Genomic DNA, 16,954 nt, shown 5'->3' with positions numbered 1-16,954 from the left:
ACAGACTGTGCCAGGGGACCCAACCTGGACCCTGGAGATGCCCAGGGATGGAGATGGGACGAGTCACCCCCAAATCAGCTGGAAACTGGCCTCGCACAGACAAGCTCTTAAACTTCTCTGACCAGGGAGGCTCAGGGGAGGAAAAGCCTGTTCCAAAGAAACAAAGCAAGGCCCACTGAAGAAGCACTGCAGAAAAATGCCCAGGGAGGCCTCCTGAGTTTATGAAAACAAATATTATCTCAACTATAGTTCTCAGGTGGATGGTAATGCAGACATAAAGATTTAAGTGAGCATTTAAGCTTGTAACTGACCCAGGCAGGAGAGCCTGGGAAGGAAGGGAGCCTGTGATGACATGTGACCTTTCCAAAGCATCATAGACCCCTCCACTTGCCTACTCTTTAAGTGTCACAAAGCAGGAAAGCCCAGGAAGGGACCAGAATTTTCCCCCGTATATTGATGCTTCTCTTCTCTCTCTAACTGAATCAGAGTGAACTAAACAGTCTGTACTTCCAGGCCCTTGGTGAACGTGCTGTACCCGTCCTGTCCCCTACACAGAATTTCTCCCTGGCTGGGCCAGGGCACGGGGGCCAACTTGGTGAGGGGCAAACGGGGGTGTCCTGTCCACGCAGCGCATCTCTAAGCCCAAGCAACCTTTGCTGTAAGAAGTGCTTTAGCCAGGTTACCTCCTCAGCACTCAGCATCCCGCCAGAGTGGTTACGTGTTCCTCGTCTGTCCTGCCGGCCAGAGGTGGGGATGTCAGGCCAGAAGCCACCAGCCCGCCAGGCTGGAATGATGGACAGGGATGTGTCTGCCGGACAGGGGAGGAGCCTGGGTGTCCCTGCAGGTGCTTGAGAGAGAGAACCGGGGCTGGGCCGACACCCTGGGAATATTTTTAGGGGCAGTTTGTTGGCATTGTTGCCTAAGCCAGACATAGGCAAAGGGGAGCCCTTTACAGAATGATTCTCTTGGCTACCAGGGTCATCACTGCCCAGCAGCCAGTCAGACCCTCTGTCGGATTGGGCTGAGGTGGCTCAGTGTGCCTGGGGCTCAGCCTGGCTGCTACGCTGGTCCAGAGCTGAAACAGGAAGGGGTGGGAGGAGTCTGGATCTTCCAGGCCCTGCATCACCCACCGTCCTGATGTGCAAGACCCACTGCAGCCCCAGGGTGAGGAAACAGAAAATGGGACCAGAGGGAGCATCCCGGAAGCCCCCCTAAGCCCACCCCAAGCACTGGCTCTGGGTCGGGCGGGGGTGGCGGGCTGGGGAGTAGCTATGTTTGCCGGGGAGGAAGCAGCCAGCCTTCACGAGCCTGGCACGCTGGGGTCAGGAATCCACCGCGTGTGCACGACAGCGGCCGCCCGAGCACACCTCCTTCGTAGCTTCACGTAGCGCTTGTCTTCCAAGGAGCTCCCACCCAGAATGAACAGACAGATAGAATCATTGACCTTGTGATCTCAGTCAGCAACATAGATATTAGGGCAGTGTATTGTCATCTACAACTTGCGCCGGGCTGATTGGCTGTGGCCATGTAAAGGGCACCAAGTCATGACTCCTGTCTGCAGGAAGATCCCAGTGTGGTGAGAGGGGTGTAAACCGGTGACTCCAGTGCAGCCCTAGGAAAGCTCTGGTCACAAAGCTGAGGGTGGGCCGGGAGGGAGAGGAGGAGGGAGGGAGAACCCACCTCCTCTCCGGGCTCCTCAAAAGGAGGCTTCCCAGAGGAGTTGACTGCTGAGTTGGAGAGGCAGAAAGTCATAGATAATAACATGCTGTATTTTTTACATCCTTCCCGTGTGCCAGCCCCTTCACAAACACGTCGTTTAATCCCAGATGAGAAAACAGAAGCTTAGAGGGGGTTATGGTGCCAAAGGACAGAGGCAGGATTTGAACTCCCGGCTGCCTGAGTCCGGAGCCCAGCTCTCAGGCGCTGCATTTTTCAAGGCCCACCTCTCATAGTTTTTGTTCTAAACTCCGGGCTCCGATCACCTCCGGGTTCAGCCGGCTCCGTCTGTCTTCCTTCGTTGTGCTGCGGGGTGTGAGAGGGGGAGGGGCTGGCCCGGGGGACGCCCCCGGGGCCTCCGTACACCTTGGGTGCCCGTCGGTAGAGGCCCGTCTCCTGCAGAGAGGGGGATGGGCTGTCTGGTGTGGGGCTTGTGGGCGGGTTGGAGGTGCGAGGGGACCGTTCGGGCGGCAGAGTGGGGAGCGCCCACCTGCTCCAGGCCTCGCTCCTGGCTGCAGCCTGGCGAGGGAGCGCCTTGTGGCCCAGCCTCCGCTGGAAGACGCCGGGGCTTCTGAGTCCGTGGTTTATACGAGAAGCAAGGCCCTGTGCCTGCTGCCAGCCCTCGCTGATGCTGGCGAGCTCGCCCGCGCCGCTTGCTGCCTGCTTTTCTAATCCTCCTGCTTCCCTCTCCGTTTCCAGATTGCATGAAGCCCTCACAGTCAGGCCCCGGGTTTTCAGAGATCTGAAAAACGGAAAGTGACCACATTTTTTTCTTTTTGAATTTTCCTCGAGGGGAGTTCAGCATTCTGCTGGGGGAATGGGAGGTGTCAGGTCTGAGGTCATTGCTTTGAAGACCCCAGATTGGTTTGTTCTGTGACTTTAAGGAGATTTGGGAGTTGGGGGACACATAGAATCATGCCATCAGAGCAAAGGAGAAAGGTTCCCCACCCCGCCTCATGCTTTGCATTTGACATAAGTGATTAAAATAGAGCTGAAAATTCCACTAGCAGAGAGAAAAGACACATTAATAAAAACTGTATAATGAGTGTATTAAGATTAATGGGAGAAAGGGAGGCCTTTAGGACCAGCCTCTCCCAGTGTGAAAGGTGCTTCTACTGAGTGGCAGCCGCGTCCAGATGTGAATCCATGCTTGGAGGCAGCCGTGTGTGTCCTTGAACCAGGGTTACTGTTGTTGCCAATAATCTCCTGTCTGAGTTTATGTAAGTGGAAGCCCTCACATCAAAGCCACTGCCTGCCCAGCTCATCCTTTTGGTAGTTTTCCAAGGAAGTCCAGTGGCACCCGCTCTCCAGCCATCATCACAGGGTTGTCACATCCGTAGGTCCCACCAAGGTCTGTGGATCCGTTACCCACCACGGGCAGAGGCTCACGTTTACCTTCCTGGAGACGGCTCGGTGTGTTGAAATCACATAATCTCAATGTTTGTCATTATATTGTTTTTTTAGAGTCCATTCAGAAGGGAAGCCTAATTTTAAAAGTATATGAAACCGTTGTTATACTAGAGGCGTATGCTACCTTGATATTTTCATAATTCCTATAGCAACCGGGGTGGTTTCACAACCCCAGAAAAGACTTTGGGGGAAACTTGAGTCTGTTTTCTGGGGCTTTTTTTTTTTTTTTTTTCCCCAAGAAACTAACATTCAAAGTTGTCTGCTTTGCTGTCTTCCTTTTCCCGCTGCGGGATCTTCTGTAGCGAGCACAGGCATCACCGATTGCTGATAAGCTGTCCCCCAGCCTTCAAGCTAGTCTGCTTCTAGCTGCTTCTCTGTGCAGCCTGTGCTTGACTTGGCATTCCCATTTGCAAAGGGAAGGAATCACTCTTTCTTAAGGTTTTCATCTTTTGAGCTGTCACCAGTTGTTGCTTCGTAATGCCCAAGTCTTGAGCTTTGGAAGGTGTCCAGGGGCAAATGCAAAAGTGCGCAGAATCTAGTGTGATCCTGAAGCCACAAAACCAGCTGTCTTCCCATTCTTAGAAACGACTCCTGTACAAATAGCAAATTGGACACGTCACCCTGCCTTTTCCTTTACTTCAGCCATTTTCTCGAAGTGAATACTGGATATAAAGGAAAGTTAATACACTCACGACTTTCCTTGTCAGAAGTGTTCCCCTCGGAAAGCTGTTTATAAAATGCTGCTCCCATTCTGCCAATTTCTTTTTCAGTATTGACTTAAGAAGCAGGTTATCAACTACACCAGAAAATCAGAGACATTATTCTTTTTTTAAAAAAATAAATTTATATATTTATTTATTGTTTATTTTTGTCTGCGTTGGTTCTTCGTTGCTGTGTGCGGACTAGAAGTTAATTTCAAGACCTCTAGTTGCGGCGAGTGGGGGCTACTCTTCGTTGCAGTGCGCGGGCTTCTCATTGTGGTGTCTTCTCTTGTTGCGGAGCACCGGCTCTAGGACCGCAGGCTTCAGTAGTTGTGGCGCACGGGCTCAGTAGTTGTGGCTCGCAGGCTCTAGAGCGCAGGCTCAGTAGTTGTGGCGCACGGACTTAGTTGCTCTGCGGCATCTAAGGGCTCTTCCCAGACCAGGGCTCGAACCCGTGTCCCCTGCATTGGCAGGCAGATTCTTAACCACTGCGCCACCAGGGAAGTCCCACAGAGTTATTATTTTACCTTCGTAGGAACCATTCTGGTGTCCTAAACTTTGTCTCTTCTTCCACCCCAGCTGGGTTCTGTCCCCTCCATCCCTCCTCTGCCATCTGAGAGAGGAGAGGGGCAGAGGGGTGTGGGAGGGAGGTGTTCAGGGGAGTTGAAGCTGTGAGAGCCAGACTAGCCCTGCGGGAACCTAAGTGCTATGGGGAGGCAGGCCTAGGATGCCAGACGAAGTGGATAACATGAATGCCATTGACGACTGACTCTGCTGCAGATGAGACTTCCACCAGAAGTAAAGGAAGAGAAGAAGTAAAGAACTGCCTGCTTTAAATAGGGGCACTGAGAATAGCCTGTGTGTGAGATCCATGTATAAGCAGCATTAATTTAATACTCTGAGCCTAATGTGTGAATAATCTCCATGAATAGCCCTTAAAGAGTAAGCATTAAATTGACAGACGTTGAAGAGAACTTAATTCTCCACTCCAGCATTCCCACTCCCCCTCCCCCTCCCCCAGTCCCCTTCTCACCACCAGAGCTGGACAAGTGGCAGCTTTTTTGTGCTCATTTGATACAGAAAGTGATCAATATGTTTACCTGGCTCTGTTGTGCGTATGTTTTTGGGTTAATGATCAATATCATTACCATAATTTTAGATTAACATAATGATTTCCTCCCAAGTTCACAGAAGCCTTTCTGCATCCAGTGTGGTAGATGACAGATATAATTTTCTCCATTTCTATAACTAAGGAAATTGATCCAGGGAGGAGTGATGGTGGGTGCCAGTCAGTGGTGTGCTGGTAAATATTTTCACAGCTAGCTTTCCAAGAGAAGCAGCCCTGGTTTGTAATGGATGCTGATTACCATGGTGTAAATACTCCCACCTTGGCTGATTCAGGCCACCGACATGCCTCACTGAATGCAGAGTTAGGAAGAGATACAGTCAGCTCCTGTGAGCTGGCACGGCACACTCCAGCGTATAATTGGCACAAATTCATGGCTTCAGACTCCCAGGTGACTCCTAAGGACCCGCTCCAACCTCTGTAAATGCCCAGTTAACTCTCAGGCTCAGCTCAGCCTCTAACTCAGTGGATTGCCTTGAAGAGTGTTTTTCACACTTTGAGTTGTGACCCATTAAAGGGTCAAGAATTTAATTTCAAGATCTCAATGAGCTGGGCTTCCCTGGTGGCGCAGTGGTTAAGAATCCGCCTGCCAGTGCAAGGGACACGGGTTCAAGCCCTGGTCCGGGAAGATCCCACACGCCGCAGAGCAACGAAGCCCGTATGCCACAACTACTGAGCCTGCGCTCTAGAGCCCACGAGCCACAACTCCTGAAGCCCGACGCCTAGAGCCCGTGCTCTGCAACAAGAGAAGCCACCGCAATGAGAAGCCCGCGCACCGCAACAAAGAGTAGCCCCCGCTCACTGCAACTAGAGAAAGCCCGTGCACAGCAACAAAGACCCAACGCAGCCAAAAATAAATAAATAAAATAAATAATAATAAAATTTAAAAAAAAGATCTCAGTGAGCATTTTTTTAAATGAAATAGAACAGAATAAAATAAAAAGAAATGAGTAGACCAGAACATATCAGAGTGTAACGTACATGTTCCAACGATAGATGATGGATAGATGGATGAGTGGATAGATAGGTAGATAGATAGATACATAGATAGATAGATAAAATAGGTATGTATTTGTGTATAGTGAGTTGGGGTTTAAAAAAACAAAAACAAAAAATACTGACCTACAAGCAAGAGTATCTCTGTTTCCCCATCTGCAAAATGGAGCTATGGAACTTGCTCTCACCCTGCCCATAATCAGGCCAGGAGGAGGACTAAGGTCACCTCTGTGACAGTGCCATGGTGGTACTATCAGATCTGTCTGATCAACAGTTGATTCATTTGCGGGGGCAAAATGGGGCAAAACAGACAGGCGTGGCTTTGTCTGTTTGGGAGATGGGTGAACACTGTGATGGGCACAGTCCCATCACCTTTATGCACGTTTTCTCGTGGCCTGACCACAGCCTAGAGAGTGTCCTCCCAGTGGCTCTCAGCCCTCGTCTGTCCACACAGCGCGCGATGGTGTACCTGCGCACACAGGAAATTCTGCAGGTTGGAGGGAGCACTGCGGTTCCCCAGGAGGCTGGCTGTGAGTGATTACGCAGGAGAGTCAAAGAATGTGCTGGCTGGAGCAACTCTCCCACTGGAGTGAGAACAAGTTAGTTTTGAAAAATAGAGGAGAAGACCTTGATTAAAGCTTTTTCCACACTTTCTTCCAAATCTCTGGAGGAAGAAAATGCAAAGCCAGGCAGCTTTTATGAGCCTTCACAGCAACCCCATGAGGCAAGAACTGTGAGCCCCGTCTTATGGAAGAGGAAACTGACACTCAGAAAGGTTAGGCACCTTCCCTGAAGTTGCACAGCAAAGGACACTGTGCTCTCAATCCCTCCTTCTGACCCCAGGCCTGTGCAAGCGCCAGCGGCTCCCTCGGAACGTGTTAGTCATCCATGCAAGCGCTCCAAACGGGTTTCTTCATCTTTGAAATGGGATCTTGCTCTTATGAAACACGTGGCCTTTTGCTGAGATGGGAGCGTGGGCTGTAGAGTAGGAATCTCATCCTACTTCAAAGATCACTGCCTTGGGATCTCTTACCTTTGTTTCCTTGCCTGGAAAGTGGGATGATGGCAACTTTGTGGGTTAGTTATGAGGATTAACTAAGATAATGTTATGAGATAACGAAGTCTAGAAGTATATACATTAACATGCCAACAGTGGTTATCCCAAGGTGGTGTCATTACAGGTGGTTTCACTTTTCCCTTTTCTTCCCATCTTTGTTCAGTGGTGCACCGGTAAATGTTTAACAACGCGGCTTTCCAAAGAAAAGACAAGATTTGTAGTGCCCATTTCCGTGGTGCAAATACTCTCACCAGGGCCGATTTCAGCTACCACCTTGATCTCACTGAACGAGTTGGGAGACTTGCACAGTTGGCTCTCGGAAGCTGGTGCAAGCCCACGTCAACACACCCCTGTTTTTTAACTGTGAGCTGCAAGCACTATTTGGGTGGTAAATTGAGAGAGAGGGAGGGAGAGTTAATAATAGGATGCCCAGCATGATGCCAGACATAGTAGTTTCCGGTTCTCCCCGGCCTGCCTTCCTCATCCCCCAGCAGACAGCACATGGACCGAGGTGGCCTGGCCCCGGGAAGTGGTGGTTCTTCTGAGAAGCCAGCTGCCCTTATCTTGCTCCACATCTGCCAGACTCTCCCAGAGCCTGGGCAGCCTGTCGAGGAGATTCTAAGGTCTGATCACTGAGGAATAATCAAGTAGGCCAGCAGGTCCTCTCAGTTTCCACAGGAGACACGCTCTGAGCAGACGTGTGCATGGTTGAAACTGCCCTGGAGGAAACCAAGAAGAGTCCCAGTGGAGTGAAGGGCCTGGAGTAGGACACCCCCAGGGTGGCCAGTCTCCGACCAGCCTAACCTTCACCTTCAACTCTTGACCTAGAGCTGCGTGTAGGGGGCGAGGTCTACGGGTTCCTGGAGGAATCCTGAAATGGGACAGCAGCTGGAGGCCTGACAGGCCTTGGGCACGTCATCGGACGCGCACGACAAAGGTGCAGAGGTGCGTTCCTCTCCCCCAGCTCTCAGCCTCCCATACTCCACAGAGCTTCTGGCGCAGAGTAGGTGCTCAAGAAACTTTTGTGAATGTGCTTTTTTGTTTTTTTAATTAATGCATTTCTTTCATGCCTTTATAGCCTGATCTATTGCAGAAAGGCTGGAAGGCAACTCAGGAAATGCTGTTGAATAAATAAATGTCTTAGCCCTTGCCAGCTCCTGGTTTCACATGTTCCTGGATAGAAAATGTGACTAAATCTAAATGAGATGCAAAGTGTTAATAAAGATTGCCAGTGATTTTTTTTTTTTAATTTCTTCTGGCTTTTCTGTATTTTTCATATGTATCCTCAAAGAACATGGATCACTTTTGTTATTTTTTTTTTTAAAAAAAGGCTATATATTATGAAAATAATCTGTAAATAAAATGTAAAGCGGGAGTGGTGTCAGCAATGTGGGACCGGGTGCATCCTCTGCGCGCTGGGAGGCTGTGAAGCAAGGGCCACGGACACACTGGATGGGCCCGGCCTGGGCCTCCCCACGCCGCAGGCCTTTGTCACAGCTGGGTTCTCTCTCAGCCTCTCTTTCCACAGGCCTCCGCCTACCAGGCACTGACTAATAACGCTCCCCTCCGGTAACGTCTTAGTCAGAGTGGAAACAGAGGCAAGTCCTAGAGGGGAAATGATGGGCTGCGACCAGAGCCACAGAGATGCCGAGGCTCAGTGCGCCCGTGCCCCGGTCTGGCCCGCATCCCGCCGCAGGCGCGCGGGTCCCGCGCACGTGGAGGGGACCCAGCAACGGGGGCCCTTCTCACCCTTCCAGTCTAGCCTCCTCTGGGGCGGGGGTCTTGGCTCCCGGCCGCGTGACAAGTGTGTCGGTTCCATTTCCCTCTAAGCGTCGGGGCTGCACTGGAAGCCTGTGTTGGCTTATAAATGAGCCGTCCCTGAATCAGGAGGAACCCGGCTTCCCTGTGGCCTCGCCCTGCAGCTGGGAGAACCATCGTGTGCCTGGTGGTTTTCAGTAAAGACACAGGTTGAGTCTAAAAAAACGAGGGCGTGGGGGGCTGGGGAGAGGAAGCTCAGCCCTGTGACGCAAAGACTTTCATGCAGAACGTGTCTTTTATTTCCTCTGTCCGCCCTGCTCGCAGTGGCCCTGGAGCCAGTCAGCTAAGGAGAGGCCGGCAGAGTGCCCTCCACCCCACAGTGGGCGAGGAGGTATGACCTCCGAATCCCCCTACACACACACAGCTTTCCTGAGACATAATTCACATATACAATTCACCCGTTTAAAGCATGCGGTTCGGTGGTTTGTGGTATGCTCACAGCGTTGTGCAGCCATCACCACTATCAATCTTAGAACATTATTATCACCCCCAAAAGAAACCCGTAGCCTTTAGCAATTGTCCGACAGTTCCCTCCAGGGCCCCCCCAGCCCAAGGCAAGCACTAATCTGCTTTCTGTCTCTCTAGTTTTGCCTGTTCTGGACAGTTCATATAAATGGAATCATATAATATGTGGGCTTTTGTGACTGGCTCCTTTCACTTAGCATATGTTTTCAAGGTTCATCCATGTTGCAGCAGGTATCAGTACTTCACTCCTGTTTATGGCCAAATAATATCCCATTGTATGGATATATCACATTTCATTTATGTGTTCAGCAGTTGATGGGTATCTGGGTTGCTTCCACCCTTGGGCTGTTACGAATAATGCTACAGTGAACATGCGTGGGCAGGTTTTTGTGTGGACCTATGCGATTGTCTCTCGTAGGCCACATAACTGATCTTCTAACAGTGTGCATCTGACTCTGTCACTTCTTTGCTTAAAAACCTTCAGTAGCTTCCCACTGATCTTAAAGTCAGGTTCAAAATCTCTACCTTGGTCCACAAGGCTTACACCTTCTGGGCTCCCCCCTTGTTCTTCTCTTCCAGCCAAGAGGTTCTGCTGACACACAGAATCTCCTTCCTCAGCAGAGCTGGAACTTTCCTCTCCCTCCCCTGGCCTTTTCTTTCTCTAACCCCTCCTCAGGGAAGCCTCTCCAATGCCTCAGACAAGGTTAGGTCTACCTACCACACACTCTCATGGGACCCTGTACATCTCCTCCTTAGGAGGTACCACTGTTACAACCAAGTGATGACTTGTGTGGTTCTGGTTAATTCTTCTCTTTTCTGCTCCAGCAGAGCAGGGCACTCGCTCTTGTTCACCAGTTATCCCTGGAACCCAGCACAGTCGGTGCCCGGCACCCTTAGGCACTCAGTAAATCTTTGCCACGTAAAGAATGGATAATGATGGCAGCCAACAAGCCACTTGTCTGGACACTTCCTTTTACCCTGGAGTCTCCCACAGGTGATGGGGAACCCAGGCAGCTGCCGAGACCAGGATGACTCCTCTCTCTCTCCAGGCTTTCTCGCCCCGTCACTCACCTGGGAGGGCTCTGCCTACGCTGAAATGGGTTTGGAGGAGCTCCCACATCCTAAAATGACTAGAGCCTCGTAGGGTCCCAGCTAACCCCGGGGCCCTCTTTCAGAACAGGGTCACTCCCCATAGCCTGTGATTCCAGGCAGCCCAACCCCGCTGACCAAACCAACAGGGGTAGCCGTCTGTTTGCAAGGAAAATAAAGAGGGGTTCTCTGAGGCACGGGCTTCCCTGAGAGTAGGGAGCTGCATTAGGACAAACTGCGTTCCCTTTCGTAAAGATGATTGGCTTTCTGCGCGTCTTGTTTGAAAAACTGTCCTCGAGGAAATGCCAAGAAGAAACCATCCACCTTCTGAGACGTGGTTGCTTTTTCAAAACAACCTGTTTTCCTTTCCCCCACAGATATGCACTTGTTTGGCCACTACCCAGCACACGACGACTTCTACCTCGTGGTGTGCAGTGCCTGTAACCAGGTCGTCAAGCCGCAGGTCTTCCAGTCCCACTGCGGTAAGTGGACTCTTGCAGCGGCCAGTGTCCGACGTCAGGGAGGCACCGTCCCCTGTGGTCTGGCCCTGGGTCTGTCTTAGCCCAAGGCCATGGGTGAATTCCTCCTGGGGCTCTACCTCTGCTCCCAGGCTGCCTGTCTTAGGAGCTGCAGTCCTTCTGCCGACACCCTCACTCCTGCCGGGACACCAGAGAGAAAGCCTCCCATTGTTTAAGTAGATAGGTGGTGGCCTCTGCAGATGACGAAGGGGAGGGGCAGTGGTGGCTCGAGCAGTCCCTCCTGCAGCCTCGCAACCTGCCATTGGGTCCCCCTGAGAGAGGGCGCGGCGGAGTCTCCCTGTATGGACACACAGGAGGGGTGGGTCCCGTGTGGGACCACTGGGCTGCTGCCCCCGAGAAATGCGTGTAGCAAAGCCACAGGTTCAGCTTCTCCTCTTCCAAGAATCATCCTTCTTAAAAAAAAGCCAGGCCTGTTTGGGAACTCACTTTCCCTCTGTATCTTTACATCCTTGAAGTGAGAAATTCCCTTCAGCTGTTCCACAGCAAATGCTGGTCTCCTTCAGTGCAGGTGCTGTGTGGACTTACAACAGATAACCTCCACGAGGCTGCTCCCCTATAGCAAATAAACAGCTACTGACCTGAGACAGGAAGTGACTTAACCTCTCTGAGCGGAGGTTTCCTCTCTTCACACGGGGCGTTGGACCAGCCAATTTCCAAAGTTGTCATATGCTCTGAGTTCCAGAACAGTAGTTCCCAGTCTTTTGGTTTAAACTCTCCTCTTTTTTTGTTGAACGTAAAATCCAAATGCCCTTCTTTACTGTTAAATTTCAAAGCACGTTAAATATTGTGCCTAAAAAAAAAAAAAAAAATCAAAGCAATTATAATATCAAATACGCTTTTGCAAATTACGCGCTTCCCCTTTCTCACGCTCAGGATTTCTTATTTTACCCCAGCCCCGCAGTTATCACCATTCTGTAATAAACAGGTATAAAATAAAAGGAGATGAGCTTATCTAAGCTCTCTAGTAAATGTATTTGGGACTATAGAATAGTTATATATATCCTAATATCACTTACGAATATGTATATACGTATATGTCATTTACATAGCTGCATATATATGTATAACCTGCGTCTGTGTGTAAACTCTAGGTGTGTTTTGTGTTTATAATACATAGAAAGAGAATCCAGGCTTCTGAGACTTTCTGACCTGCACAGGCATAGAGGCTCCTAGAAGGTGCCGTACAAAGAGCTCTGTTGAGAGGCCAGGTCTCCTGCCCCTCCTGGCAGCCAGCTCTGTGACTTGGGGCTACTTGCTAAATGTCTCAGTGTTTGGTTTCCTCGTTTCTTCCACGAGAGGTGACTTCCGCCGCCACTTCCAGCTCTAACTTTTTTCGTTTCTGGTAGAATGAGCATGAAAGAGCAAGTCGTGTACTGGGCACGAGCTGATCTTCTTGCTTGATGCTCTGTAGCAAATGACCCTTCCTTCTCCCCGGAGGAGAGAAAAGGTCAAACCTGTCCCAGGGAGACTGTCAGAGGCCTGGCGGTGGTGCTACCAGCTGGGGTGACAGGTGGGGAAGTCAAGAGCAGAGCAGTGGCAAGAAGATCCCACCCAACTGCTGGGTCAGGGGGTGACTGTGGAGGCCCCGTGGCCCCTGCTTCTGTTTGTCTCATGAAGATGCCAAAAGGGATCGTCATTCATTCATTCATGGGATGTGCTGCTGTTCTGGGCACTGGGGCACAGCAGTGAACAAGACAGACAGAAATCCCATAAGCCGTCAAAACCTCCTCTGGGAACTTAATTCGCTGGCAGGGTCTCTGACGGCAAGGACCTAAAAGGGACCCGGGACCCCACTGTGCCCTGCAGAATTCCGCCCAAGGCAAGGCCTCATCTAGCCAGCGAAGGAGACCTCTGGGGCTCGGCTGGGCTCAGACACGTGCCTCCCTCGGTCCTAGGCCTTTGGGTGCAAGAGCAAGTTGAGCTTAGTGGGAGAGCCAAGGGTTTTGCGGCCATCTCCTGAACGGTGGCAGTAAATTAGCTTGGGGGTTTGGGGTTACCGATCTCATCCCCCAAAGCCCCGTCTCCATTGAGCTTCTTGCTGAATCAGCTGACAAGCAGCGGTGGGGACATGGCCACATCTCAACAGATGGAGGGAGACCCCTAAGCCTCCCTCATCTTCCGGGTGCGTGTCCCGCGGACGCGCAGCCCGCGTTTATCAAGGGCAGGAGAACATGAGGCAGAGCTCAGAACCAGAGCAACACTCCCGGAACAGTGAGGACTTCTTAGTTGCCCTAAAAATTCCTCCTATAGTGTCATGGCGTTTCCTTTTTTGCTCTTTTACCTTTTGCTCTTTTACTAGCCTCGCTGTAATCAACAAGTTAACGAGAATGGTGCTGTGCTAAGTGCCGGGCACTCTGCTATATGCTTTCTTTATCTTTGAACACGTAATCCTAATCCTCTCAACACCCCCATGAAGTAGGTACCAATGTTACCCCCACTTTGAACGTGAGGAAGCTAAGGCTTAGGAGTACCTTGCCCAGGGTTGCAGAGCTGAGCAGGTGTAAAGCCTGATTCTGAACGCAGGCCGCATCGCTCCAGAGCGAGGGAGGTGCGTGCTTCGCGCGCTTGCTTAGCCATCGTCCCTCACTGCCTCCCAGCGTGGGTCACACGCCCTTCTTGTCCCGGCCCAAACTCCAAGGCCTGACCCACCTGCCTTCCAGGTAGCACGTCATAGTACAGGGCTTCAAACTTGATCTTGTTAGCAGCAGAGCTTTCTCTCAAACAGAGTCTCATCTGTAGAACCCAAATATGGAGATAGATGCACAGCAGAGCCAAAGAGGTTGAAATTGGGGTGGGTGCTCAAGCTCCACCTCCCTGGCCTACTCCTGGCCTCTCAGCCCACCAAGGCTCCGCAGAACAGCATCTGAAGTTTTAAAATTGACAGAACATGGGCTTTGGAGGCGGGCAAAGCAGTTCACATGACTCCCTCATTAACTGTGTGATCTCAGGCAGGTAGCCTCCTGTCTCTCCACCTGGTCCGTAAGATCGGTGCGCTGCCTGCCTCGGGGGAGTTGTTGGTGCAGAATGACTGGCGAGAGGCGCCTTCCTGCAGGTACACCCAGATCATGCGTTCATTCCTCTTCTCCCCGTGCCATCTCCCCATGGCCAGCAGCTGGACGCCATTCATCCCTCTTCATGTCCATAGAACTGTGTTCTCCAATGCCTCCCACCTTCTGCCGTGCCCTTGACTTATCTGTGGACTGTCTCAGCACGTCCACCAGCTTCTAGGATCCTCTCAGGACTAGGGATGTACCTTTTCAGCTCTGTATTCCCAGCACCTAGAAATGAGTTCATCATCACCGGCCGTGGCCCCGGGAAGCAGAGCTGAGGTGCGGTGGGAGGGACACAGCCCAGGGTCCAGCACACCTGGGGCCAGATCCCAGCTTGGCCTCGCCCAGCCCTTAGACCCTGGACTTGTCACCGTTTTAAATGACAGGGGACTGGACTCTGTGTTCTCTTGGAAACTTGCCCACTCTTAGCACCTGTGATTCGGCTCCTGATTTTAAGGATGAAAAAAAATGAAAAAAGGGTGTGTGTGTGTGTGTGTGTGTGTGTGTGTGTGTGTAGGCAGTTGGTTCTGAGGACTTTGGAGGTTGACAGTAATGTGAAACAGTGAAAGCCATTGTGGAAAAATCATGAATTTTGGAGTCAAGCAGACCCAAGTTACTAGCTGTGAGACCTTGGGCTAATTACATGACCTTTCTGAGCCTCCTTTTCCTCTAAAATGAAGGTGATAGTTCCTGCCTTGCAGAGTTACTATGAGGAACAGAGATAAAGTAGTTTCCTGGCACATAGTAAGGAAATAAAGAAAGGGTAGCTATTATTGTCAATAAAGTATGGCTATTTTTTATTAAGTTGAATGTTTCTTATGAAAAATGGGAAAACCAATTCAGTCAAGTGCTTCCTGCCTTCGTTTCTCTCTCTGTCTCGGGGGATGTGTGCGCAGAGGTCAGCCTGCGGACTCTGGCCTGTGATTCATCTTCGGCTTCCCACACTCTTGAGGCAGGACTTGTTGGCCTGAAGATGATTACATTGCCAGGAGTTCTGAGGATCTGCCTTTATGAATATGGTTTACGTTCACATGGGCCCCCAGTGTCAGCTCCTTTTGGAAACACCATGAAGCTCCCAGTGTCTCTCTGGGGTCCCTGCCGAGGTCCATCTGGCCTTGGCCGCCTCCCCGTATGGGGGTGATGTGAAGCCCCGCTCCCAGGACTGTCTGCTTTCCTGTTGCTCCTGACTTTGCGCCCCAAGCTGGTGTCCCAGACGTAAAAAGTAGGCACGCCCACTGCTCAGGAGACCCTCCGCTTGGCATAGGGGTAGGGGCTCCCTGCAGGCCATTTTCTGTGCCACCCTATCTGTGTGGGCCCCTTAGGTCTGTTTCCTCTGTACAAGGGCCCTTTGGATGCTTTTTAAACCTCTACCCAGGAGATCTAGGATTTGGAGGAATTGGTTTGTTTCTCAAGTCCCTTAGGTTAGTTGATGAGGTTATTTAGGCGTAGAAAAGGGGAAAACAGAAAAAGCCTTGCCTTGGGCGTCCCGATCCCATTCAGCAGGCGTCCCTGTCTCTCATAGCTCTCCAGCCCAGGTTGTGGCTTGACGCACTGACACGATGTAGGAGCCTCGTGGTTGGGAATAGCCTCCCTGGGGTCAGTCTGCCTAGATTCAAGTTCCAGCTCTTCCACTTATTAGCTGTGTGACCTTGGGCAGGTTACTTTGCCTCTCTGTGCTTCAGCCTCCTTATTCTTAAAATGGGATCATAGTTTATCTTGTAAGATTGTTGTGATGATTAAAGGAACTCGCATGTGGGAAATACTTAGCACAGTGGTGGAACAGAGTTTGCTTTAGGAAAAAAAAAATAGTTAAGCTATCATCAACCAAGTGATAAGCTACAGAGATTTATAATGAAATCTTTTCCAGAGAATATTCACTTATGATTACCATGGAGTGTGAGGGTGACATTTGTGACTCTTCCTCTTGTGTCAACGCTGTGGGTCCCCACCTCAGCCCAGAGAGGGTGGTATTGCCATTTCTTCTGAAAAGAATCCTCTGTGTGTGGTGTGTGCATGTGTGTGTGTGGGAGCGGGGGGGTCCCATCTGTGTCCACAAGCCTGTATACAAGCTCAAAACTAGGAGGTGCAAGATACCTGCAATGGAAACATATTTGTATTACTTTTAGTAGTTGCATACGTTTAATCAAATTGAAATATTATAAGTAAAGGGAAAAATAATAGGTAGAGCCAAGCTGTGGTGTTGTAATTGGGTTGGGCATTTATAGAGTTGTATGATTTGCCTAAATGAAAGGAGTATGATTTTGTTTCTGTCCTTATCTCCTAATATATTTACGTAATGAGCTGCCATGAAGAAGAGTTTCTCAGCGGCAGCACTGTTACCATTTGGGGCTGGATAATTCTGTTATGGGGGCGTCTTGTGCGTTGTAGGATGTCGAACAGCTTCCCTGTATTTTACCCACTGGATGCCAGTAGCAGCCCCCACCCCCAGTCATGACAGTGAAAACTGTCTCCAGGAATTGCCAGGGTCCTCTAGGCGACAAAATCGCCCCCAGTTGAAAGCCACTGCCATAAAATATAACCTCTTCATTTGTCCTATCACATTCTGTGCTTTTCTATATTTAAGTTTTTATCCACATTCAAATGAGTGTGTGTGCACGGGTCAGCAGGGTAATTTCCCCATCACAGTCATATTCAAAGCATAAAACAAGATACGTTGCAGAAGTCCATAAAGTTGCAGTCCTCCCCACCTTCCCACCTTTTTTGATTTTGATACCAAAATCAAAAAAGGGGGGAAAATGGCAAAAGGAATAACCCATCCATATGCACAGATCCTTCAGAATTTTCCAGCCACATTTGGTGCTCACCCTCCAAGCAGAGAACTATGCAACCCCACACCCCATCCATCAGACAGAGATAATCCTTGGATGTCACTGCTACTTAAAAAATATACATGTTAGAACCAAAGAACCTAGTTGTCACTCAGTAGACAAGAGAGGATTAATTTTTGTCCCTCTTTCTCAGAGAGG

General features: G+C 50.4%; 1 protein-coding gene across 8 annotated transcripts in view; it reads left to right on the top strand.

The window, feature by feature from the left end:
* Window positions 1-16,954, top strand: part of ATXN7L1 (ataxin 7 like 1) — a 231,740-nt gene that overhangs the window by 71,858 nt on the left and 142,928 nt on the right. For all 8 annotated transcript variants that reach the window (XM_059934160.1, XM_059934153.1, XM_059934152.1 and 5 more), the window contains exon 3: window positions 10,756-10,860. In XM_059934160.1, coding sequence (XP_059790143.1) covers window positions 10,756-10,860 — 105 coding nt within the window. The remainder of the gene's footprint in view (window positions 1-10,755; window positions 10,861-16,954) is intronic.

Source organism: Balaenoptera ricei, chromosome 9 (genome assembly GCF_028023285.1).
Source record: "Balaenoptera ricei isolate mBalRic1 chromosome 9, mBalRic1.hap2, whole genome shotgun sequence".
Classification (NCBI taxonomy): Eukaryota; Metazoa; Chordata; class Mammalia; order Artiodactyla; family Balaenopteridae; genus Balaenoptera; species Balaenoptera ricei.
Note: the sequence above shows the minus strand (reverse complement) of the source record. Positions and strands in the feature narration are given on the sequence as shown.